The sequence below is a fragment of the Calonectris borealis genome, chromosome 19, assembly GCF_964195595.1.
Source record: "Calonectris borealis chromosome 19, bCalBor7.hap1.2, whole genome shotgun sequence".
Taxonomy (NCBI): Eukaryota; Metazoa; Chordata; class Aves; order Procellariiformes; family Procellariidae; genus Calonectris; species Calonectris borealis.
Genome location: NC_134330.1, coordinates 8,697,777 through 8,722,360, shown reverse-complemented (window position 1 = coordinate 8,722,360; position 24,584 = coordinate 8,697,777). Strand labels below are relative to the sequence as shown.

Below are 24,584 nucleotides of genomic sequence, written 5' to 3'. Positions count from 1 at the left end.
AAGTACTGACTCTGTACCTTCCACTCGAAGTCCTGTGCTCCTGGAGGCTTGGTACACATGATAATCTCCTCTTGCTCAGCAAGGAGCAGGAAACGCCACTCACCCAGGCAGTGATGCAAAACGGAACAGATCTGTAGCACTTGCATCAGGCTGACTCCATGGTCCACTACCAGCACCCTCCACCCCTGCAGTAAATCCGGGGGGTAGCTAGTGATCGCCTCCAAAAAACAGGTGATGTTGTCTGAGCTTTACGTGAGTCTGTCTTGTCAGCCAGACCTCCAGGCTGTGCGCGCAGCCGGCTGCATGCGTTACAGCCCTGCCTGCGTGCTACCCGGTGTAGTCCTTGCTCACTGTTACCCTTTATTTTTCTAGCCTTGATTTATTTAACCTAGTGTGGAATAACAATTCTAGCGTAATAACTGGGAATCAGGCATGCACTGGACCGTTTCAGGTCAGGACAGTGTCTTTCAGCAATTAGAAGTTATCAGTTAAGTTGCTTATTGACATGTGATTACCTGCTTAAGCCCCTACCTGAGCTCTGTGGGCTTCAAATGCTTGCTTTGCTAAGGAGCTGTGGGGATGTTTCATGGATCTGGATCCTTCCCTGCCCGCACCAGTTTCTATCTACAATTCAAAGCCAGCCAAAAAAACACACTGTAGATTTTGTGAAATGTAGGGAATTTCATGCAGTTGGTTTAGGATGGTGGGGGACTGCCCATTTTGCATGATTTCATGTGACTTTTTGCTCAAAGCTGGCCCCAGGTTCACTTACAGAGAGTGCAAACCTCAGGAGATCTTTCAACAAGTGTGATATAAGAGTAGGTAGAAGTCAAACTTGAGCGTCCTGTGTGGTTTGGGGTTGTGGAAAGCTAAGCTTCTGTCCCTCGAATCCCCTTCCCCAGAGTTTTTTGTGAAATATTGCCTACTTTACCCTGCTTCTAGTTTTTCAGCCAAAGCAAATCCAAATCCTAGCTTGCGTGACACCAAGTTTCTCAACTGGATGGACTAAGGGCGTAATGTTGGTGCCTAACACAAAGATGGTTGATATGGACTAGATGCTTTGAATGGTGGGAGTGTTTCTGGATGACCTTACAGCTCTGGGTTGGCTGACACCTCTCCAGGCTGAAGTCCAGGAAAAGTTGCTACCGTTTATTAGGGTAGTTATTTCTTCTGTGAGTGACAGGGCTGAGAATAGACAATCATTTAAAAGCAATCAGAGCTGTTGAGACAGCTGCACCGCTGGACCGCTGGCCTTTCTGATCAGCTTGTTAATCAACAGGATACATTTTACTGAGTATTAAGAAAATATATATACACTCTGGCTGAGCCAATTGGCAGCAAGAGACCTAATTTTTCATATCTTTCTTTTTTTTCTTTTTTTTTTTTTTTTTTTTAACCTGACCCTCTTAACTAGAGGCTAAAGGACACAGAGGTGCAGAGGAGCAGCTAATACCACAGGGTAAGTCAATGGTTTCTGCTATTTCCTCTTTCAAAGCACAAAATGTTGCTATGCCCAGTCCTGTGCATGTTATATCCTAAAAAGCAGAAGGGTCCTGTGACCGGGAGTCCTCAGTGATTCAGAGCCTCACAGATACAGAGAGGCTGGGTTTCTTCTTTGGGTTTTATCTGATCATGGGCTGCTCTGGTTAGAGAGGTGAAATGCCAGCTTTATCATCTTTAAGACATTCAGTTCCCCCATCCCCAAAGGATGGAGAGCGCTGCCTGATGGAGAGGCAGTTCACTGGAGGACACGTGGCTAGAGCGAGCGGGACGTGTGCTGAGTGATGGGAGAAAACCCCATTATTACCTTATTGGTGTTGCCTGCCACACACACTGAGAGCTGCTGGTGATGTTCTGGGCATCGTTTCGCTAAGCTCCGTACAAACAGAGAATATCCTGCTCCTGTACAGAGAAAACCTTGGGGAAGGAAAGGGAACAGATGGTGTGTTGCAGGGTAATGACAGGGCCAGGAAGAAAATCCAGGTCTCTGCACGTCTGATTTGAATACTCACCCTCTGCCTTTTTTTTTCTTTTTTTTTAAAATTTTTCCCCATGGCTTTTCCTTTCATATTTTTGGAAGATAAATACTTGCCATGGGCTTAAGCTCTCTGAAAGCAATGCTACTGCAGTAGAGCTGATTTATGCCAGCTGAAGTTTTGGCCTATTCATTTCCCTCCCCCTTTTTCCCTGAATCCTTCCCTCTCTCTTCTCCCTTTTGCACTTGTCTCTTTTACGCTGGTAACACCATTTGTCACCAGTATGAGCATTTGCCTGACACATTACTCAGTGCTGCTTCTCCTAGTCTTTCCTTCAGCACTTTCCACCTTCAGGGAAGTAAGTGCCAGTTTCTTTAAAGCTCCACCGCAGCAGCATGATTGAGGATGCTAGCAGCAAATGATTGCTCTTGGTCTGCAGAAGTTCACAGGATTGAGTTATAAAGGTTGAACTGAAGGATTGAGGCTGATTTATACAAGCGAGGAAATGTTGTGACCCACACTCAGCAGCACAGTGTGTTGTGCTTGTAAAACAGTGTTTCTGCTGTTCTTCCCTCTATGCTGGAAAGTATTTGCTGCAATAAAGTTTCAGGTGGGGGCTTTTTGGTAGGGGGAGAAGCTGTTTGCAATGCTGTGAACAAATGCTCTTGCTCTCTTGAATGGGCTCCTGATCACCTGCCTGAGCTTGCCAAGTACAGCATCCATTGTCAGTGAGATCCATTAAAGAAGCCCCTCTATTCACAGAAAAGTCTGCAGTTTGTGTCCTGTGGGTAAGCAAATTGATCCAAATTAAAACCTTACCTTAATCCCTTGTTCAATACTCAGATCTTTATTGATGACAGAATAAAACAAAAGTACAGGCACACACTCCCACACAAAGCCTTTGAAAAATCTCATTTCTTCAGTCTTGCCCTGTTTCACCATGGATTAGAGATGGATAGATTTCATTTTTGAAAGAAAATATAATTTGGCCATCTCTCCAGAATGGTAAAAAAAGAAGAGAGAAAGTGGCATCTTTCAAGGGGGTCTAGTATTGGGGGATTGTTGCTTTGTTCTGAGAAATGCAGAGAGTTTGGATGAATATCTGGGGGGACAAGGTTTTGTGCCCCAGGTGGGCTGTCCCACACCTAGAGTGGGAACTGGATCCAAATGTGGGAGCTGCAAATCCTGTGAGCCTTGGGTTTTATTATGTAGCCCTGTTCCCTTTGGTACCAGCTGTGCCGGTGTTTGTTGGCCAGCATGTTTCCTTTCTTCCTTCTCTCCCTCTATTCCCATCCATTCTTCTGCACCCCCTACATGCAGCAGGTTCTCCTGGTACTGCTCTTGGAGGGTCCAGTACCTCTTCTGATACCAGGGAAGGGGAAGAGCTTATTGAAACTTAACTTGCGCTCTGCTGGGTTATGGTCATACGTAACATAGAGACTAAAACTTGAAATCTGAGTGCACTGAACTTTGGACTCAGACAGATCTTCCTCTGGCTTTGTAGCTTGCATCTGCTACTGCTTTCAAATACTCAAAGCCCTTTGGTAGCCCAGAAACCTCTGACTCTCTTGGCTCTGACAGTTAATGCCTTTATTGTAACCATTAACCGCTTAATCTGAGTAGACAGACTAACTCCCCCACCTCTATAAGGTATTAAAGGCTTCACTGATGTTTTCACAGTATTTAAGCGTATCTTTCCAAAGCAGCTACTACTTTTGTGAGCCAAAGATGCACAGTGTTTTTCTGAAAAACACTATAAAATTGCCAAGCGTTGTTATTATTTTGATAGCCTAAAGAAAACCACATTGAGATCTTATTTAGTGTCATCAGAAATAGTCACTTTCAGATTACAAACGGTGCCTGCACCTTTCGTAAGCTTACTGGGGGTCTGAGCGGACTTGCCAAGAAGCATCCCGCTGGGCTGTAATTATTGTGTTACTGGTATTTCCAGATGGGTTTGCTCAGCACCCTATTCATTGATCTAAATTAGTAACATCTAGTTACTTCAAAAGTGTGGGCGCATTAATTTCAATTTGGAATGAAAAGTGCTTGTGCACAGCATGGTACACTTGTTAGATGAATGAAAACAGGAGAAAACAGGGAAACACCTTTGATGCAGAATCTCTGGGTGGTATGTATAGATCAGCCAGAGCAAGTGGGAGACAGGGTTTGATTTGCTTTTGCAAATATATTTTGTGTATTTTGATACATTGGGGCTACCATGGAGCGTGCACTAGCAAAGCAGTGCTTGAGGGACCAGCCAGATCCTGCCCAGAGCCATTCAGACCTTGGGAAGGGGGCAGTTTAGCTAAACCGGACCGCTGGAGGTTCACATCCTGCTGACTTTTTGGGGTGGGCCTTGTTCGTGGGGACATGCGTGTTTCTTTAAAGACTGGAGGAAGAAGAGGAGAAGCAAGGTCCAGTCTGGAGCTTCCACCCTACATACCAGCCAGCTCTTGCCACCAGTACCACCCTGTCTGCGCTGTCTGTGCAAAGCTGCATTTCCCCCCCTTGCATCTTTGAGCCCCTCTCCTCCAGTTTCTGGGTTGCTGAAGACCTGAGCAGTGTCCTACCCTCCAACTAATTTCCTTTCTGAATGTCTTCAGGGCTGCCAGGACAGGTTGGTCCTCCAGGCCCGGTCGGACCAACTGGTCTTCCAGGACCACCAGGGCCAAAAGGAGAGAAGGGACAACCTGGTGAGAGGGGCCCAGCAGGGCCACCAGGTAAGTCCTACCATGATAGGAGATATTTCACTTTATACAAGTTATCTGTGACAACAGATCATAAAAGGCTGGACACACAAGGTGTTGAGCATCTTCAGTTGGTATTGAATCCATTCCAGCGAGTCCCCTGGGCACTGAAATCTGCCAGCAGCTCTCAGAGCGGGCAACCACCTGCACAAGCAACGACAGTCCCTGGGATTTCCCACGGAGCTGGAGAGAGCTTGTCCCAGAAGGCTGCAGAGCAGGATCCTGTTTCCCCATCCTGCCCAGGAGCTGTAAAAAGCAGTCTCTGATCTGTCAGCCTTTGGAGAAGAGTGTTCCCTGTTTAACCCTCTCGCTGTGTGCCTGTTTTAACTCATTTTTTTCTCCACCATTTGTGTCAAGCTGTCAGATGCCAGGATGTCAAACTAATGATGCTTTTGTATGTTAAGGGGAAAGGTTATGAGGCCATTCTTTCAGAGTACACTCCATTCCTGAGCTAGGAGACTTTCTTCATCCCCAAAATGTTCCTAAATCTTTTGATGAAGGCGATACTCTACACAATAGGTGCCAGACCTCAGGGTCTGTGCTTTCTATGTGTCTAAAAGGCTGTGCCTTGTAAATCTGAGCTCAGGAAAGATTTGAAACTTGGAGCGTGCCTTAAATGTGAGAGCGGCCCTGAATGCTTTTTGGCATTTTCTGGCAACCTGTCAATGGCTAAAGTCTGGCCAAGGATGTGTCTGCCTTTTGGTTTCTCAGTTTGCAATGAGAGCCTTCCAGCCCCACAGGAAGCGGAACCGGTCTGCTGCCGGACTGACTGAGTTTCCATTGTTCTTCCTGTGCTTTCCTGGCAGTGAGGTGACATACAGGTGTACGTGGAGGGGAAGAGAAAGAGCGGTGCTGGATTTCACGCCTTGCTGCCTTTAGTTTCTTGCTCAGCCTCAGGGAGGGGGGAGATTTTCAGGAATTAAGCTTCGCAGCACCTTTGAGCCAAGTAAGGCTATCTGCTTTGCAGAGGAAGATGCTAAAGGCAAATAATGGAAAATGGGGAAGCTGTTCCTATTTCCCCCCATACCCCTAACTCCCACAGTTCAGGACAGAAATCCTTTGTCTTCTTACTGCCTTTTTACATGGTAGCATCGTTAGCACATCTTCAAATGCACTAACACATCCTCTCCTGCCTCTGCACAGGGCTGTTGGGACCTCAAGGACCAAGAGGACTTCCAGGAGAAACCGGGATCCCAGGTCCCCCAGGTCCTCCAGGGCCACCAGCCACCCCAAGCCTCCCTCTTACCTTCCAACAAGGGGTTCTCTACTCACTCCAGCCCACAGCTGAAAAAGAAAGTAAGTTTCCTCTTCGGTTCCATTTTTTCTGGTACATCGGCAGAGTGGGCAGGCACGGAGCAGCTCAACTCTTCCTCCCACCTCCCTCTGCCAGGGCCCTGCCTCCCCTGGGAGCAGCTAGACAATCTGCCTCCGTTGTGTGGGTCTCTTGGAAGTTCCTGTTCAAGATGAGACACTCAAGACTTAGAAGATAGAGGGGTTTACCTCTCCAAAATGAGGAACTAAGTCACTGCTCTTCTAAAACCATCAGTGAGAACAGGGTTTGGGGGATTTATGGTTGTTCCCTGTGCCTGGTTTTCTGGGTTCATCTTAGCTTTGAGGAGGCAACTTGGTGTCCTTTAAGCTTCTATCATGAGTAGCTGCTGTGAAGAGGGGTCTCTAGTGAACTGACAGAGCTCAGATAGCATCACATGAGAGACAAGTGGGTAGAGAAATAGAGCAGTCTGGCCCGTTAGGTGCTGGTGCAACGCAACTGCGCTGTTGAGAGACCTCTTGGTGCCGCTGTTGCGGTGTTACAGTGCTCAGGGTTGTTCCGAAATTACTAAGTACCAAAAGTTTGCAACTCTGAAAATACATAACGTGACAAGGACATTTGTTAAATGCGTCTCTTTTCCTGCCCCCGCAGATGCATCCTCCACCTGCGTTTTCTGGTGCATCAACATTATCTCACAGGCACGCAAAACACAGAATTACAGACTCAAAAGCCCAGACCAAGACCATGATTTATCCCCTCCCTATAACTGGAGGGTCAGTTGAGCCTATGGTGACTTAAAAATATATTTATTTGATTTGTGCTGTGCCTGGCAAGAAAAGGCTTTCTAGGAAAGGCACATCATGCGCTTTTATCTGAGTGCTCTCAGATTTGGGCTTGATTCTTCTGGTCCAGTCTTGTGTAGCTGGCATGTAATAATGATAAAGCAGAGCTCAGCTGTATCTCCACTTGGCTTGTAAACTCCCGGAGCCCCGGCTCTGTCGGGTCTCCTGTCTCCACTCCCCCAGACTTCAGCTGTGCCTCTTCCCCAGCTCTCCTGCTCACGTCCAGCTTCAAAGCTCCGTTGTGTTAGTTACAGCCAAGGATTAGTAAGTCTCCCTGTGTCTGACAGTTTTCTAGAGCTCTCCTTTCCCTTCCATCCACTCCGATCTCCAGACTCCTTTTCCTGAAAGTGAACAGATGTATTTTTAATTTGGGAAGAATTTTAACAGCTCGATTTCATATTCAGTTACTTAGAGCGTATGGGCAGGATGAAATTAATTGTGTTCAATACTAAGATTTTCACAAAATGTAGATTGAGCTGCTGCATTCACGAGCCTTATAACAAGAAAGTTTTGCTCTACAGTCGCCTCACCACCTTACAGGATCACACCAAATGGTGCCATTCTGCATTCAGCCTTTTATTCCAAAGGATCCTTCAGGATGGTTTGGGTACTGCTGCTTGCCCTGTCCCTCCAATCACCCTTTAAATTAAACTCGTTCTTGCAAAGTATTGGATAAATTAAAAAGTGTATAAAGGCATTGATTACATGGCCTTTCCAGCTGATGTGTGAGAAGGGTGAACTCTGTATTGTCCCAAAACGGGGAGTGAATAAATGAGTGGATAAATATCTGTATTATCGCTGCCAACACTGGGCAGCAACAGGCTCCCACGTGGATTTGAGGACGTGAGTAAATGGTGACTGTTACATCCCTGGGGCAGCCCTGTACTTCTCCTCCATACCTGTGGTGGATTTCTTGGTTTGCAAAAGGAGTAGCCCAAGACTTTATGACAATTTTTCTTGTTTTAAAAATTTTTCTTAATACAAGTCTCACTTATCTATGTGGTCATGATAAAGTTACGGCAGCATCAAGACCATTTTCTTACAAAACTTACCATTTTGCTTATGTGTTGGCTGATTTTGCCTACCACAGGTTGGTGGAAGGCTGATCCTCTACAACCAATAAAACTTAGCCTTGTAAATTCTGGGTAGATTTTTTTAGAATTTATTTATTTATTTTGAATGGAGCACATCTGAAAACTATAAACACAAGATTCCAGCTGCTGACAGCAGAGGGAAGCATATTCCTGGTAATGGGCATGTGCACCCACGGAGATGTGAGAAAGCTGTATCAGATTATTATTAGCAGTACAGTGTTTGGTTCCGCCTGAACATGGTTAATGCATGTGCCTTTATTAATCGCAACAAGTTCCTGTTGGCAATGTTTATCACCAGACAGAAGCCAAAAATGGGGAGACAAATATTTTCTCACAGTTTCACTGTGCTGTGGTAAAGAAATTGGTCCCAGTTGTCTCCCTCCAGATCAGGTAGCAGAAAGAAATTAAGACAGGATTACTTCATTTCCATCCTGTCTCAACAAATCAAGCCTATAATGGGGGAATTTATCCCTTAGAAACGTTAGACGTAGGCCAGAAGCTAAACTGCCATACCCCACTGCTGAGGCTGCTGCTACAAGGTTCGCTTGCTTTCTCTGCCGCTTAAAAATGAGTGGATTGGGTATGCGGTCTAGAGTCAGCTCAGTCCTCCTTCTCGTGCTAAAGCTAAGAATTTTTAGGGAAAAGAGAAAAGAATGCAACTTTCACTCTGTTGGGGGCTGTGTTTTCTTACATCTCAAAGATTTCAGTTTGCAAAGGACACATGAGATAACATTAACCTATTTTGCAGGGAGAGCAAGGGGAAACCGAGGCACAGCAGGCTGTGCGCCCAGCATGTCATTGGTGAAAAAGAGCGTAGAACAGAGATTTGCCAAGTGCCATCCCAGTGCCTGCTGCCGTGCGTAGCCCTTCCTGAGGAAGGGAGAACAAAGCAGAGGAAGCGAAGGGGAAGGAGAGAAGGAAGGGAACGGCATTTGATTTAGAAAACCGTACGGATTGCTTTCAAAGCCTGTGCCTCTGAGATGCCTTGCCAGTCTGGCTGGGCAAGTTTCACTGCCTCGTTCAGGGCATTTCTGTGCTGTTTCAGGTTTCCCCTTTGCAGGATGTTTGTGCTCTCTTCCAGAGAACGTAAGTGCTTGTATCTGCCCAGGTCAGACTGGTTGTGCCCTTCCTCTTGGCTTGGTTAGGAGTTGGAAAGCTCCTGGAGCAACTTGTGCATCAAGGTCTTCTCAAATGAGGCAGACAGTCGTCTGCCTTCCGCTTTGGTATATCCAAAGCACTGGCCGAGCAGAGCCTGGGGCAGTGCAGGAGACGGCTGAGAAGGAAAGATTCCTGCTACCATCTGTGCTGGAGCTATTTTGTGGCTGTTATAACAACCTTTAGCTGCAGTGAGCCCCAGAATGTCCCCCTGTTTATAAGGAGAAGGGAGTTTATAAGGAGATATGAGTTCTTCCTGCTGCTTTATGGGAATATGGAGAGAGTCCCTTAAAAAAGTGAGGGCTGTGTTTTAACACACTTCAATCCCATTTCATTCACAGTATGTTTCATTCAGAGCTCATCCTGGAAAGAAACCTTGATCCGAGTGAGTTTTGCCTGGCCAGGCAGCTGAGGAAGGAGCCACTCTGGATTTCCTGCATGTCCGTACTCCTATGCTGCAAATCAGGAGCTACTGAGCTGAAGGGCTGTGGGGCAGAGCTCTCTTCTGTGTCACAGTTATGGAATCACCTTTCATAGATAACTTTGAGTCAAATGTCAGAATATGTGGATTTGTGGGAGTAACTCTGTCATCATCATAATGTACCGTTTAGCTGGAATGTTTTGTAACCCAAATCTTTATCTCTGGCTTACCTCCAGCAGTAATTAAATCCTGGTTGGTTGCAGCCCATCCTCTCCCCCTCTCAGTGGATGTACGTTTGATTTTGTTGACCACTTGTTCTTTAAAAACAAAAGCTCTGCAATTGTTAATGCCTTCACTGCTGTTCGATGCTCATTTCCCGATTTCATCTTACTCCCAAGCCGTGATGGATTTTGACATGGTCAAATAAAACTCAAATTAATTGGATTACACACTTCACTTGGGTACCTTTCCTTTGAACATGAAAACAGTCTCAGTTGTTTTGTTTCAGGGCTGTGAAGAAGTGAAGATGGATGGGGTTAGAAACAATAGTCAAAGAAATACCTTTGCATTCAGGCTTTAGGCACGAAATTTGGTTCTCGGAGGGATCTGGGTTAGATGTTGTGCTGTTCTGCTGCCAGGAAGGCATTGCAGAGATATACTGTCATCCTTGGCAGTTAGAGAGATTTCACAGTTTTCCCTAGGAACTGCTTTCAAACAACTTGCTTGAAAGTCCTCTCTATCATTGCCAATGCTCTAGAAGTTGAAAAGGCTTCACGTGTCTGCTAACATTTCTGGAGATTTCACCTTATGTCCTTTGGGCTGGACTCTGCAGAGTAAACAAACACCCTTCTGATCTTCCTGGTGTCACTTGGTATTCACATCAATATAGCAGTGAGACATTTGCAGTCTTTTACACCTGCAAAGGGTTCCCCTGAATTCTACTGTGATGAGTTAAAGGGATGGGTGAAAGGAAACATGAGTAAGTTTGAGGTCATGGGCAGGAGGAGATGGACATTATTGCTGCATGGTGGCCTCCAGCTATGGAAAATCAGGACTTTTCAGGGGGTTTACTATCCCAGTGACCAGGAGCCAACATCTTCATCCAGGTTAAATGCAACAGGAATATGCAGTTAGTCCTATAGCACTGGTCAGGACAGTGGATTGCAAATCTTAGCAGCATCAGGACATGGGAGTTCCCTTCCTTGCTTTGTGACCTTGGTGTCTTGGTCAGTCATGGAATTTTTTCCCCTAGGTTTCCACAACTGTCAAATAGCATTGTGGGATGCTTAGATGAAAGATTCTGCCATACAAGTACCCCCCCAGACTACTAGTATGCTACAGTACAGATCCATAGGGAATAGGGTTGTTGAATATGGTTTTGGAATTGCAAAAAATAATAAAGGTTGCTTTTTTTTATATGTAGTTCTGTTTTTTCTATTCAGTCACCAGCTGAAGTGGTAAGCCTATTGGTTCAAGTATGAGGGAAGGTGAGGGCAGCTACAGGCTGCCGATTCTTATTCTTAACAGGAGGGGACTGAGAAAGATGTGCAAAAGCACAAAATTCCTCCAGTTCCTGCCGATGCCTTTCCCCTCCCTGCTCCACTCCCATTTCCATCCATTTCCCAGAAATCAGTGGACCTGCCCAAACTGGCCAGTTGAACACCTAAAATGATCCTAAATGGCAGGTGAGTTTCCCGAGTATGTGGAGGGTGCAGAGCACACCCTCCCTCCGGGCTTTCCTGCATCCTCAGACCTCAGGATATCTCCCACCAGCACCTCGATGGTGGGGTGGCCTTGCTGGGTTGGTGGGGATAGGCTAAATTGGCTCGGCAGTTCACAGATGCCAGGCAGGAGGGAGCTCCAGATCCATGTCTGATTTCTCAGGTAGCCAGAAGCCAGATGTGTCCTGGAGATGGCAAATTTTGGGTCAGTTATTGCTGTACAGTGCAGAGGTATTCTTAATTTGCTTTGGCATTCAAAGGTAGGGTTATGTAGGTGTGCAGGAACACCGATTTTTTGACAGAAAAGACAACTTTTCTGGGGTTATCAGAGGTGGGATGCAGGTCTGGGGGATGTAGCCTGTGCCCTTAGAGAGCAAAGGGCAATTGCTCCAAGAGCCCAAATTTTGCATCCCGAAGCACTGCCTGCCCTTGGCCAGCAACAGGCGCCAAAGGATTTTGGAGAGTCCTGCCTGCTGGGACTGGGCAGCTCTTGCTGCAGGGACACTGACTGCTCTGCTCTTTTACACAGATGGAGAACCCCAGCTGGCCTCCACCGTCATAGACACCATCATGGCTGGCCTGCCAGGACCACGGGGAGCCCCGGGGCCCGTTGGGCCACCAGGTAATAAACTCAGTTGAGCTGCAAAGCTGTAATGATGGGGACGATGAGCAAAAGAAATTTCTGATGGAGACTGGAGTGGTCTGTGGGATGCCTGCAGGGAAAGCGAGTGGTCCTCATTGGAAGGGCAGCAGAGCAGTGGGTCCAGGAGTGGGAAGGGTGGCAAGAAGTAACCAGGCTTCTGATCTGTTGGTAGTGGCAGATTGGTTTACCTTTGGCAGGACACATCGTGAGAAGGGAATAATTAAAGGCTATGTTTAAGAATGGGTTGTCCAGTGAATTCCTTTACGAGAGCAGAGTTGTTCTCGCCGCTGTGTGATCCTGTCCTGTCACTGTAGAGCTCCACTGAGCAGGATCTGGCCAGCTGCTCTGAGATGTGTATGCAGACTTTGCAGACTTTGGAGCTGGTTTGAGCTATTCCAGATTTTCACCAGTATAACTGAAATCAGAATCTGGGATGAAAATTCAGTGGCAAGTCTTCTTTTTCTCGGTGCTGATGGGTGGCTTAAATGATAGTATTCCTGCAAACATCAGCACTTCCCTGTATGATGCATATTTAGGAGTGAACTCCCATTAGTTGCAAAAAAGGCTTTTCCTTTCATTATGAGGGCCTTTCATTTATCCTTCAATTCCTTTATTCTTTGACTTAAGCATTTGTGTGGTGCATTAATGGTTGAGGCTGATTCAGCTGTACTTTGTGTATAATGTCCACATTGTTTCATCTCAAGGGTTGTGACAACTAAAGCAGAGAGGAGTATTGCTAAGTTCAGACTAAGCAAATATCCTGTCTCCCATTTGCAGGTATAATTTAACAGCTACTGTTGAGATATAATTATTTTTCCAAAAGAAATGAATCTGTTAAGTGACTGTAAAACAAGTTGACCTGTTTAGACAGTGGTTAACTCGTCCTGGAAGCAGGCTTTTCAGTGGTACAAACTCTAAAAGAATTTATTGCCACTGGAGCGAGCAAAGAACAAGAGAGAGCTTTGCTTTGCCACAGTCAGCCTCTCATGCAGGCTATGTCCAAACCCCGTCTCCTTCATGTTCATCATCAACTTTCTGACAACACTAGAGAGACAGACCGTACGTAGCAGGCTTGTGGACTTCCCTCGCCCCCTACGAGACTTTCAGAAACAGCAACTGTCTTGCTCTGATGTAGCTGTTTTTAAACAATGGAAATGCAGCATGTTACTGACATCCTTCCTGCCTATTTTCACCTTTTTTTCTTCCCAGAGCTCTAACATCTTCCCTAGGGCGTAGGGATATATTATATCAGGATGGGGGTATCCAGTAATCCAGTGCGTGATGAAGTGCTTACGCTGTGGTCCTGTGATCGATGAACAGCTCTTACCCGTTGAGAGACTAAGTAGAACAATGAAAGGAAGTGCATGCATTTGGAATTTAGGGTCCTTCCTTCTAATTGTCTCAAATGATGATTCCCACCAGGGCCACCAGGCGCATCAGGACCCAAAGGGCCACCAGGACCTATCGGAGTCCCTGGATCACAAGTAAGGCGCTTTAGTGCTTTGGGGCTGAGGGGCAGAGTCAGGGGTTAGGTGCAAAACATCTCACTGCACAAAGAGAGAGAGAGTAGTTCATAAGTCTTAGATCTGATGTTTTGTTCCTCATGAAATTCTGTGATTTTAATACCTTTTTTTCATTCTGAATTGTGTTGAGAGGTTGAAATGGTTGCACTTTCCAGATTTTCCCTTAATCATAACAACACATCTTGCTGTTGCTGTGTCAAAACATTTCATTGTGGCCCGAGTTGACGCAAAGGATTTGACATGGGCTTTACTAACACAGTGATAGAATAATACTGTGTTTCCCGTGGAACACATAAAAAGAACAAAAATGCATCAATGGGAATTCACCAATTCACCAAAGTGAATTTGTTAAGCCTAGCTTTTGAGAAATAGCACTTTCTATTCAAGAAAAATATCACAAATTCCCATCAGTTTGATTATTTATCGATATAAAAATTGTGGAGGGGGAAGGTAATAATGGAGTGTGATAAACCCACTCAAAAGAATTTATGATAGGAGAAGAACAAAATGCTCACATGGATGGAAAAAGCCGGTTAAATGGAAAGAAGTGAAGTCATGATGAATAGTGAACTGCCAAACTACTCAAAATTCTGGTTGGCTGATACAAAGGGCCTCCAGTTTTGGGAAGAGTATTACTTAATGTGGAGGTAAACCAGTAACATCAAATATTTCAAAGGAATCTAACATGACTAAAGAGATAAAAGTGACTGAAGAGCACAGAGAGAGAGAAACGTTAAGTGACTTAGCAGAGGGATGTAACTTAGATCCTGATAAGAAGAGGTTTGGAATTGCTAGAAATTAGAGAAAGGAGATTTTTACTACGTATTTATTAATCAGTTTGAAGAAGCAATGGACAGCAGGTTAGTGAGAGTTTGCCAGTGTAGCAGAATCATTTCAATTAGTGAATGCTCTGGAGAACGATGAGAAACTCCAGATAGATCTGAACACAGTGGGAAATTTGGCAGCAAAATGACAAATGCAGTTTAAGGTGATTAAATATAAGGTAATTCACAATTCATAAATAGGTTCTGTAGTGGAGTCTGGCTTTTTCACATGCAGCACACATTATATATCTTTTTTTTTTTTTTACAACAGATTTGTGGAATTCGGTGTTCTTGAGTATACCCATATAATCACGCACTGAAAGTCACTGTTGAGAGCTCTCAAGAGCAAAGGATGCTTATGGACACTTAAGCTTTGTTCATGCTGCATGTTTGACATGGGGCCAAGTCTGGTTGGTGCCCCACCTCGTTTGGCAGCCCTAGTTAACCTCCTAAATCAGGCCTGAGTTTCTGAATCTTTTGTGGGCCCAGGGGAGACGTAGCTAAGCTGGAGGCCAGGTCACTCTGCAGCTTGGTGGTGAGCTGGTGGGGCTGACTGCAGGCAAGGAGCAACACGTTAATGGTGAGCATTGCTGCCGCCCGGATGGAACTAGGAGAGTGCTCCTCCTTTAGACCCTTAAAACACTAATGCCCAATCTTCTTGGGCCACTTAACCAGACGTTGAGGCTCCTCGCAGCTATGCCTCGAAAGCCCATTTCTCTGGCGCTGAGGGGTGAGGGGTTTTGGGGGCTGTTGTTAAACAAGTTGGCGTAAATCACCAGCGGTCTGGAGTGGAGCAGTACTCGCACTTGCTGCATTTTCCAAGGTGATGTGCAAGTCACTTGAGGTGGAAAAAAGCATCTTGCGTATGGTCCTGGGGAGCTGACATGCTGAATATAAACAAACAATATTGTTCTCTCCCTGGCTGGTTTATAGCTGTGGCTTCGCTGGGTGGATAAGTTAAGAGTTTGGATTGATTTCTGCAAAGCAGTTCAATTAATAGAAATATGGAGACTATGCCCTTCTTATCCGTTGGTGACTGCTTTATAGATTTATTCAACCCAGGGAGCAAAATTATTAGCAGAGATTGGGCTTAATTTGAAAATTGTTTATTAGGGTGAGTGAATAGCTTCAAAATAATTTCCACTGCACAATCCAATTAATTTTCAGGTATGTATGCTTACTTATGCCACCCACTGAGGCAATTATGAAGAGGGGGAAAGTAGTGGGGATTTTTAAGCTAATCGTATTATCTGTGTATTAATTTCTTCTTGGTAACTGAGAACAAGAACTATCCTGTCATACTGACCCCCTAAAAATGTTACATCAGTAGCCTGCAGTGCATTAAAAGACCCAAACAGAGAAACTATAGGCCTCAGGATATCTGCAAACAGAGCTTCCATTGTTGTTGCTTGAGGGTAAAAGAGAATCCAGCCCAATTGCTTAATTGGGTGTATGAGGTTTTCAGGATCTGAGGATCATTGGGAAATGTATTCACTACACCTACACAAAGGATGCACAGTAGATATTAATTCCATCTTGTTCTGCATCTCTTCTAGGGCTTACCAGGCTCTCCAGGACAACCCGGGCCAAAAGGCTCCAAAGGAGACCGAGGAGAGAGAGTAAGGTTTTACATACACAGAGAGATTCCCAGCAACATCTGTGGTGATGCCTCAGAAATTATATACAATATAGGTCTTTCAAATTCTGTGGGACTACAGCCATGAACAATTTTAAATGCAGAGTTTCTAGGTCTTCTGCAAGAACCAAGATGATGGTTTACTGTACACATAAAGGGTTGTATTACTTGCAAAGTCTGGGGTACCCTAAAGAGATTCAGGTAGCAAATACATGATATATAAAGGCTTGTGGAGACCAACTTTCTTCTGCCAACCAAAGCTCTTTAGCTTGGGGTATTTTGGGTGGTCTAACTGAACTCTTTCTTCTGTGGCAATAAGGCAGTAAAAGCTCATCAGACTTTTCCTGAACCAAAGCCATTCCCTAGCTCAAATAATGTTCTTCATATGTTTGGAATATTGAAATGATGTTCTTGATATGTTTATGTGCTATACCTCAGTCCTTGATGGGTTGTCAAGTGCTAATAACTAAATATAGATAGAAGGGCTGTTTGAATGTTATTTCCAAACTGGTGAAGTTTAGGAAATACCAGAGAAAGATCTAACAAGGATATAAATGTGTCAGATTCCCAGTCCAGCATTCAAGGACCAGGAAGGGTTGCAAAGTGGCATTTGGGCCTTCAGCTCCTTCTGTTCAGCTTACTCTCCAAAAGACCACGGTCTTTGAAATCTCTGAGAGACACTAGGAGCACAAAATCCTTTGAGAATGTAGTACGTGGTGGAGGATCATTCAGCAATTAGATCTGCAAAATGTAGACGTGGGCACAGATGGACTGTGGATCATGACTAAGAACCTAGTGTGGAGCAGAGTCAAAGAAAGGAAAAAAGATAAGGAGAAAAATATTGGTTGGTACCTCTAAAATGATGGACGTCTGCAATGGTGGCTGCAAGGCCACAGCCTTGGGCCACAGCTGTAGGAAATAAGTTTCATTTTCTTCCAAGTGCCACTTTTACCGAAGCATAGATGGAGGTGGATTTGGAAGTCACCACTTGTAAATGGGTGGCTGTAGACGGCGTGCTTCCCCCATATGACAGCATCTCCTCTTCTTCATTTCTGCTCACTCTTCCAATCCAAAAGACAGAGGGATGTCTGAAAGAGCTAAGAAAGACAAATACAAATTGGTTAACTCCAATTTGATGACTTCCCAAATTCATGAGAATAACTAGCAACAGACTTAAACTATGTTCCTCTGTCCAGACAGTGTGCAAGGAGAGCAAGTCCAGGTGGCTTGTTTTATTCCCTCCTGAGGCACTTCGCATCAAGGAGCAGTGGATATCTGAGGATGGAGCACATATGCTTTTAAAAAGCTCCATTTTATTTTAGTATCTTTGCACATTGTTCTGGGTGCTTGGTCCTTATGTAAGAAATCACTTGCAGCTCCCTGAAAGACAGAGACCATTTTAAATGACTGTTAGTAATTTTTTAATAACAGTTTCCGTGTGCAGATCAGCCACTTTGGGCATGTATTCGCTTTACTAATAGATTATAGACTGAAGTATTTCTGAGATTAGAATTTAAGATTCTCATAGGGAGCAAAACCTTAACTGATGAGATTTCAGCACAGGTTACCGACTACAGCTCATCACCATTAAATGTTAATTTTCAGTTTTTTTAAAAAAAAAAGGCATGGTATATGGCAAAGCGTCAAGCTTCCATCCAGGAAACTGATAAGAGCTCTTCCTCAATGATTCATTTAACATTTTGCTTTAATTTGTGGTTGACCATATTGCTAAGACTATTTTGAAACAAAACCTTTCTTGCACTGTGTCCGTTCAGTACAGACAAATCTTTAGACTTTGATTTTGTTCCCTCCTTGCTAGATATTCAGAATTGTAACTCTCCTTCTAGGTTTGGGACAAATGAGATTTTCAAATATCAGAATGTCTTGCTAAATAGAAAAAATAAATTCTATTTCCTGTCCTTCCTCTGTTGGCGTGGAAAGTGAAGCCGGTTGCTTTTTCTGGCAGAATTTCTGTAGGATGTTCTGTGTGCTTTTTGTCTTTTGTGAGTGTGGATTTGAATGCTGGTTTTGACAACCACATGCTGCAATTTTGGGTTTGGTGGATACAAATTAGAGCTAGCTTTACACAGAGCGGAGGAGCTGTGCAGCTGCAAAGAAAAGCAGAGGAGGGTTTACAATATCTATTGAGATTCGAGAAAATGTTATTATACATTCTTCCCGCTTAATCTCAGAAAGAACAGATGTAGAAGAGACCTGAAGCAGTCTGAGCGCGTCCCCTGGATGGCACATCTATATGTGTGCCGCTCACGATCAGCCTCTGTTCTTCTTATTCTTAAACAGCACCAGGGAGGGATACAGCACATCATCTCAAGGCAGTCTTCGGAGGTACAGCTAGTGAGGGCCTGGGATAAAAGATATTTCTAACATCCAGCCTAAATATCCTTTGATCCCCTTTAAGCTGATAACATCCTTTCCTGTTCCCCCTGGACATAGAGAACAGCCTGCTTATGTATTTTGAGTGCGTTGTTATGTCTCCTCTCCGTGATGTGCCGCTTGCCTGTGCTTTTTTCACAGGCCTCACTCCCTCCAGTGCAGAATCCAAGTATTTCCCTTTGAAGATGCTCAGAGCACAAATGGGGCCTTCCTCCCAGTGCTCTTCGTGTCGATACGGGCCTTTGTCTGGTGCTGGCTAGCTGCTCACCGAGCACTGCGCAGCTCTCCATAGTAATGTTTTTCAGATGCCCAAGGCCCATTGGTTTTTTTTATACAAAGCAGCAGTTTGATGGACGCAATAACAAAGCAGCTCTCCCTTTCCGGCAAATACTACAAAAAGCTGCCGCCAGCTAGGTGGTTTTTTGGGGGAAAAAAGGATGTGTTTGTTTCTGTGTATGTCTAGGGGAGAAGAGCCAGGTTAAGTATGTGGCTGTTTCATCAATGGATTTCTAAAGATGTTTTTAAATTTCGCTGCTTCTTCCCCAGCTCCTGCTTTCTCATGAAATAATCTATAACTGTTCTTCTGGTCAGGGATTCTGCCCTGCCCCAGCGTGCTCCAGGGTGGGAAACGAACGCTGCAGAGGAAAACAGGGGGGGAAAAGATGCTCAGTTTGATGGCATTTCATTCCGCCCCAAACCAACACGTACCATTTCAAAATGTTTCTGTTTAAAACAACAAAAAAAACACCAACCCCAAAAACCCCACTGAGAACAATGTGAAAATTAGCACAGCAGGAAAAAGAAACAAACCAACCAAAATATTGTATGTGTGTTTTGATCAGTAGCTGTTGGGGTTAACGCAGGGATGTGTGTGTGGAGCAGGAGGCAGATTAAATCTGTGCTCTGTGGGAGTCCTGGGCTCTGTTTGCTGTCTGGGGCAGCATCAGCCCATCAGTTTTACTAGAGAGAAGAATGCGGTATCTGTGTAAGAAACAATCTCTAGCCAAATTCCTCCCTGGTATAATGTAACTGACTGCTGTAAAGTTCAAAAAATTGCTAATCGTCTTACTGAGAGGGTACTGAGCTGAGTAGCTCTGTATTGAACCAAACTTCTCCAAAGTGTGATGGGATTTGGAGCTGATACTTGACAGAAAACCATGACCCCCTTTTGCTGTCTCTAAGTGATAATGTCAAGGGAAAGGAATTTTTTTCCTATTATCCCAAGTGTAAGGTTTTTCATTAAGCCATCTTAATTCCACTAGTAAAAATTACACTATGTTCTTGTCAAATGGAAGAATATCTCCTAATGACACTTACTTTATTTCCAACAGGGGCAAGCAGGTCTGACTGGAGAGAGGGGCATTAAGGGATTTCCTGTAAGTGATGTACTTGCGGGTGTGTGCAAGACTCAGGTGGGTTTGGTGCCTGCCTGGCACCGTACATACCACCTAGCTGGACTGCGGCTGGTTCAGCCAGCTCTCTCAGATGCAATGCTTAGGTCAACTGTCTCCAGCTTAGACATTTGTTCAATAGGCAACCTCACCTTAACGTATTCCTCTGCAAATGAAACGTAGTCTTCCTGCATGTTAAGCATAGTGCTGAAACGCCGTGATCAGGAAGGCGTCATGCCAGCAGAGATGCGCTTTGCTTGCAGATCCCTTCTAGCCAAAGCTTGGCAGACGGAAGCCCTCTCCCTGCCCCGTGAGGTTCCTGGCACTAGCAGAGCCCACTGTTAAACAACCCAAAGTACCTCAGCTGCTCTCAACTCCCTCTTGCACCTTGGTCTGCCAAGCTGAGCTGGAAACCCTTTAATGACATTAAGAGATGTCTCCAAATGACTTCTTGGCAATACCTGAACAGATGCACACAGGCGATGTCTGCACTGGCACATATGGCTAGGGTGCAAACAAACCGGTGGAGATGAAGGTTGGCTGAAAGTGAGATAGTGGAGCAAGTTGGGTTTTTTTTGGCTGGCAGCATCCAGAGAGGTCCTAGGTCCTCTGGGAGGTTTCTCTTCTCTCTTCCTTAATTCCACCTCATCGTTTCGTACAATTCACACAACCTTTTCTTCAGTCCTGCCTCCCATACCCACCCCTGCCTTGCAAGTATCTCAGGGATGTCCAACAAGCTGGAGGAGCCCAGGCATTTCCACCCTATTTTGTTCACCAGTTTGTTAGCCCTTTTCCTTGTTTTATGCTTGTGGTTTAATCTCTCCATGTCATCTGTTCGTTGAGAAATGCATGAACTTCTTGGTTAGAGGGGAACATCAGACCAATGTTCACAGCACATAGGGAACTTTGTTCAAGAAAAGCTTAATGAGCATCTTTAGAGGCAGAAAGTGATGTGACTAATTAATGAAAGCAGAATGGAGGATTTTATGTTCTAAATCAAAGATGAAGTGCATGTTTGGGGGAGGGGAACAGTATTTTTATCTCAGTGTGAGATAAAAGCATTGCTCATTGAGCTCTTCATGAGATGTATGTAGTCCTGTTGTGGGCACAGGTCACGGCAGCCAGCCCTTCCTGCACCTTGGCCACTCCTGGCAAAGTTTATCAGTGTTAGAAATGGTGATGACCTCCTGGGAAGCTGGTGGGAGCCAGGACACAGCTCACGAGAGCACTTTGGCCCTTGGTGTGAAGTGCCAGAGAGCCAGTTTGTTTTCTGCTGGTGAAACGCTTCTGCCTTTAATTTGTTCTTTTGGAGGGAAGGGATGCAAGTGATCCTGGACAGGGTCCTCAGCACATGAAAACAAATTTCTTTTTCTCGTCTGTTTTAGGGTGAACCAGGCAAGAAGGGTGAGGAAGGTGACAAAGGTGCTGATGTAAGCATGTATTTCTACTGTTGTTTCACTTTCCTTTTTGTCTCTTTACTGTGCTTCAACCATATTCCCTTTGGCAGGCTGCTTTGTGGAGGGCAAGGGTCCTGTCCACAGTTAAAAGTGCAGAGTGAGAGATGGTTTGAACCTTGGGTTTGATCTTAATACATGCTAGATATCCGGGTCTTTGAGGTTTCCTTGGCCACGTTGTCAGCTGCCCTTCTCACCATGCTCTCTGAGCACCTCCTCAGTCCCCAGTGGGTGTTCTGCCACGCAGAGCTTCTACAAGGTAGGGAATTACTCCCCCACTGTCCCTCCCACAAGCTCAGGGACAGACTCCCAGAAGAGATCAAACTGATGTGCAGGGAGAGAGCTGGAGTTCTCCCATCTCAGCTCTCCCACCCTAAAGTACTTCCCAGTGTCTATCTGTCCCTTCAAGCCCATATCTGAGGCAATGGGGGGGCAACAAACTGCAGCTTGAGTGTACGTGAAAGTACTTGGCCAGGCTTCAGGCAGCACAAGGCCCAGCTAAGAGCTCTGTGAGAGGCAGCGTGAAGCCCATCAGGATGGGCTTGCATGCCCCTGTTCCAGTTTATAAGGGAGCAACAAGATGGTGCTAGCTAATGTCCCCGTTTCCTGGTGTACCCACAAAGAGGAAGGCCAGGTAACTCACCGATGTTCAGAGTACACGTCAGATGAGAGCAAAACCTGTTCTCCAGGTGGTTCAGCATAGTTGTTAACATAAGCTTCCCATTATAAAGGTTTGACAGGAATATTACACCACTGCAGAAGCAGGAACCAAACTGAAAGGCTTGGCTTTGGGTCAGAGGCTCTGCAAACACGGGGTATAACTGAGGAGGATTTCTCCTGCATTCCTTCTTTACTCTTGCTGCTTATCTCCCCTTTTACATCTTTTCTTTTTTAAACATTCACACTGCATAGTTTGGCATTATGGAGGCAACATTATGAACAAGAAGCCTGTTCTGCAATATATACCAATGTTAGTCGTCTTTTCCTTCTTGCAGGGGGAAGGTGTTCAACAGCTTCGAGAAGCTCTGAAGATTTTAGCTGAGAGGGTATTAATTCTTGAGCACATGATAGGAATTCATGGTAAGCGTCGCTAAGGTTTTTTTTTCTAGACAACTGGGGTCTCTGTTCAGGCAGCTGCTTGATCGTCTCCTAAACTCTCTGTCTAGTATCTATTTAAACTGGGTTTTCAAAACTAGGTACCCAACAGTACTTAAAGGGTGCTTAGAACTGTTGAGGATCTAGAGCTTCCACCAACTGCACTATAGTTACTCTGGCTTTACAGTAGCAGGTGAAATGACCCCCACAATAATTTTTATTACAATTCAGAAAGCCAAGTCACGAGCAGCAGCTCAAGCCATGTGGCACAGATCATCTACCAGCTTCCCAGGGAGCTGCTTGTTCAAGTCTTTAGGCCAGATCATTTAATCCTGTTAATAGTATCTTCCAAGTGACTTTAACACCACTGAGGCCCTTGCCTTGTGTAGCACTATATTTTACAGAGAAAGCCCAAACAGTGCTACACGTTACTCTGAAAACCAGTGATCCCTGAACGTCTTGTGATTATAACTTACATAAAACCTATTTTCACAACCAGATTTAAAGAAAGCCTCATGTGTTCTTTGTTCAGATAGATAGATTTGAAGTTTTCTGTTGAGGCTATTTGCCATCACTGGTACAGTGTGTGGCATATCCCTTAATGAGCGTTTTCTTCCCTTAACCAGAGTATGGGCTTGTGCAATCGTCACAGATCAGACTTCTCCCTTTGGGGTACTTGAGGATCAATACTCTCACAGCTGCCAAAAGTTGCTGTGCCAATTTCTCCCCTTTCGGAAACACGGTAGAGGCAAAATCTTGTTTAGATCTATGATCCCAGCCTGTAGGAAGCAAGCCTGTTCCTTGGCATCAAGATGAGCATATTTTTAATCAAGTCCCATAGCACTTTTCTTTCTTATTTTCTCCTTGACATATGGCACCTCATTCCTGCCCTCACTTGTAAAGCAAGCTGCTCACACCTTCCTTCAGATTGACATCCACTTTTATTATGGAGTGGCCTTTGGATATTGATTTAGCCTATGAAAATGCTAAATAGTTAAAATGTCCAGCAGCTCCTAAGCAAGTGACTTAAGGCGCATCTATTACTGTGCAGTAAGGCAGCATGCTTCGACAGCCCACAAGCTCCTTCTGGAGCCAGCACAGTGCTAAAATGAAAATGCTGCTCAGCACTTCAAAGCCGGAACAGCGTCAGTGCATGGTGCTCCGTTAATGGCTGAACTGGCTTGGGTCTCAGCACTGCTCTTCTGTTCAACGGACATGTGTTTTTTAGAGGCCCAAAGTACTATTTCCAGAAGCAATAGGCAGCAACAGCTTAAGCTTTTCGGGAAATCATGAATCACGAACCCATGATTTAACCACAGTCACCCTGACCTTACCTCTGCATTTATCGTAGTTTGCTTCATATTTTCGTTGGATTTTATACACCAAGGGCAGGAAGAGATGTTTTTATGCTTCTTTGCTTTGAGATGGTGGAGGTACCGGGAAGATGCCCACTAGCTTACCTAGGCAGCAATCCATGCCCAGCCGGTATGTTCTCCGGGCAAGAGGGGAAGGGAAACCCAGTCCATAGCACAGTGCGGTGTCTTTACAGGACCCAGGGCCCGGCTCTCCGTTACTTTTTACTTTGTACCTTCACTTATACTAGTATAAAGCAAAATGTCAGCTCCTCGGGAAGCTTAGGCACTGTATAGGCAGTGTATAGACACTGGGGCTTGGACTGGGGGATTCATGCAACTTTGCCCCTGCAGAACTGCCTAGTTTATCTATTTTATACATTGGCTGTTTGGCAATACAGCAGCAGCAAGGCATGCGCTGCTGTTATTTTGAAACGGTCATTTTGGCAAACCGTTTTTACTGACATAAATGTATTTTCTGTTATTGCCTGGGATAGAGATGAGTTATTTATACCCATGTATACTTCTATACTAGTGTAACTGCATCAGCAAAAATGGATGGGTTTTAATTGTACAGTGTAGTTAAGGCCATATTTAAACACCTATATTATATGACTTTATATAAATAGTTCTTTTTTATCCAATAACAGTATAGATAATTTTATTTTTCCTCTGTGCTTTTGAGATAGTTCCATTCTTTAACTTAAGACATATTTTAGGCCCTAGAAAAATACTGTTTAGAAAAAGAACTTGGAAAGTGAGGCGTGTTTTCCTTGTGCAATTATGTTCATCCCTTTATGTGTATATGGTTAAGAAAAAAAAACCAACAGGAAAAGACATAAAATAAAATGGAATATCCTTGAGCACAGACCTCCCTCCACTGAAAGGTACCACACAGGTTTAAATCACTCAGCACCAACTATCTGGTCATGTTCCCACCGTAGGTGTTAAGGATTTTACCACAGGTTCCTGGGCAGCCCAACTCGGCCCAGCTTTAAAGACCCACGCAGAAATGCCAATCGCATGCTCTCATTTTCCCAAGA

At 44.8% G+C, this 24,584-nt stretch overlaps 1 protein-coding gene across 1 annotated transcript in view; it reads left to right on the top strand.

The window, feature by feature from the left end:
- Positions 1-24,584, top strand: part of COL26A1 (collagen type XXVI alpha 1 chain) — a 180,033-nt gene that overhangs the window by 152,152 nt on the left and 3,297 nt on the right. The window contains exons 6-12 of the mRNA XM_075169133.1: positions 4,597-4,699; positions 5,870-6,022; positions 11,759-11,851; positions 13,313-13,356; positions 15,776-15,838; positions 21,026-21,070; positions 22,090-22,174. Of these exons, the coding sequence (XP_075025234.1) occupies positions 4,597-4,699; positions 5,870-6,022; positions 11,759-11,851; positions 13,313-13,356; positions 15,776-15,838; positions 21,026-21,070; positions 22,090-22,174 (586 nt within the window). The remainder of the gene's footprint in view (positions 1-4,596; positions 4,700-5,869; positions 6,023-11,758; positions 11,852-13,312; positions 13,357-15,775; positions 15,839-21,025; positions 21,071-22,089; positions 22,175-24,584) is intronic.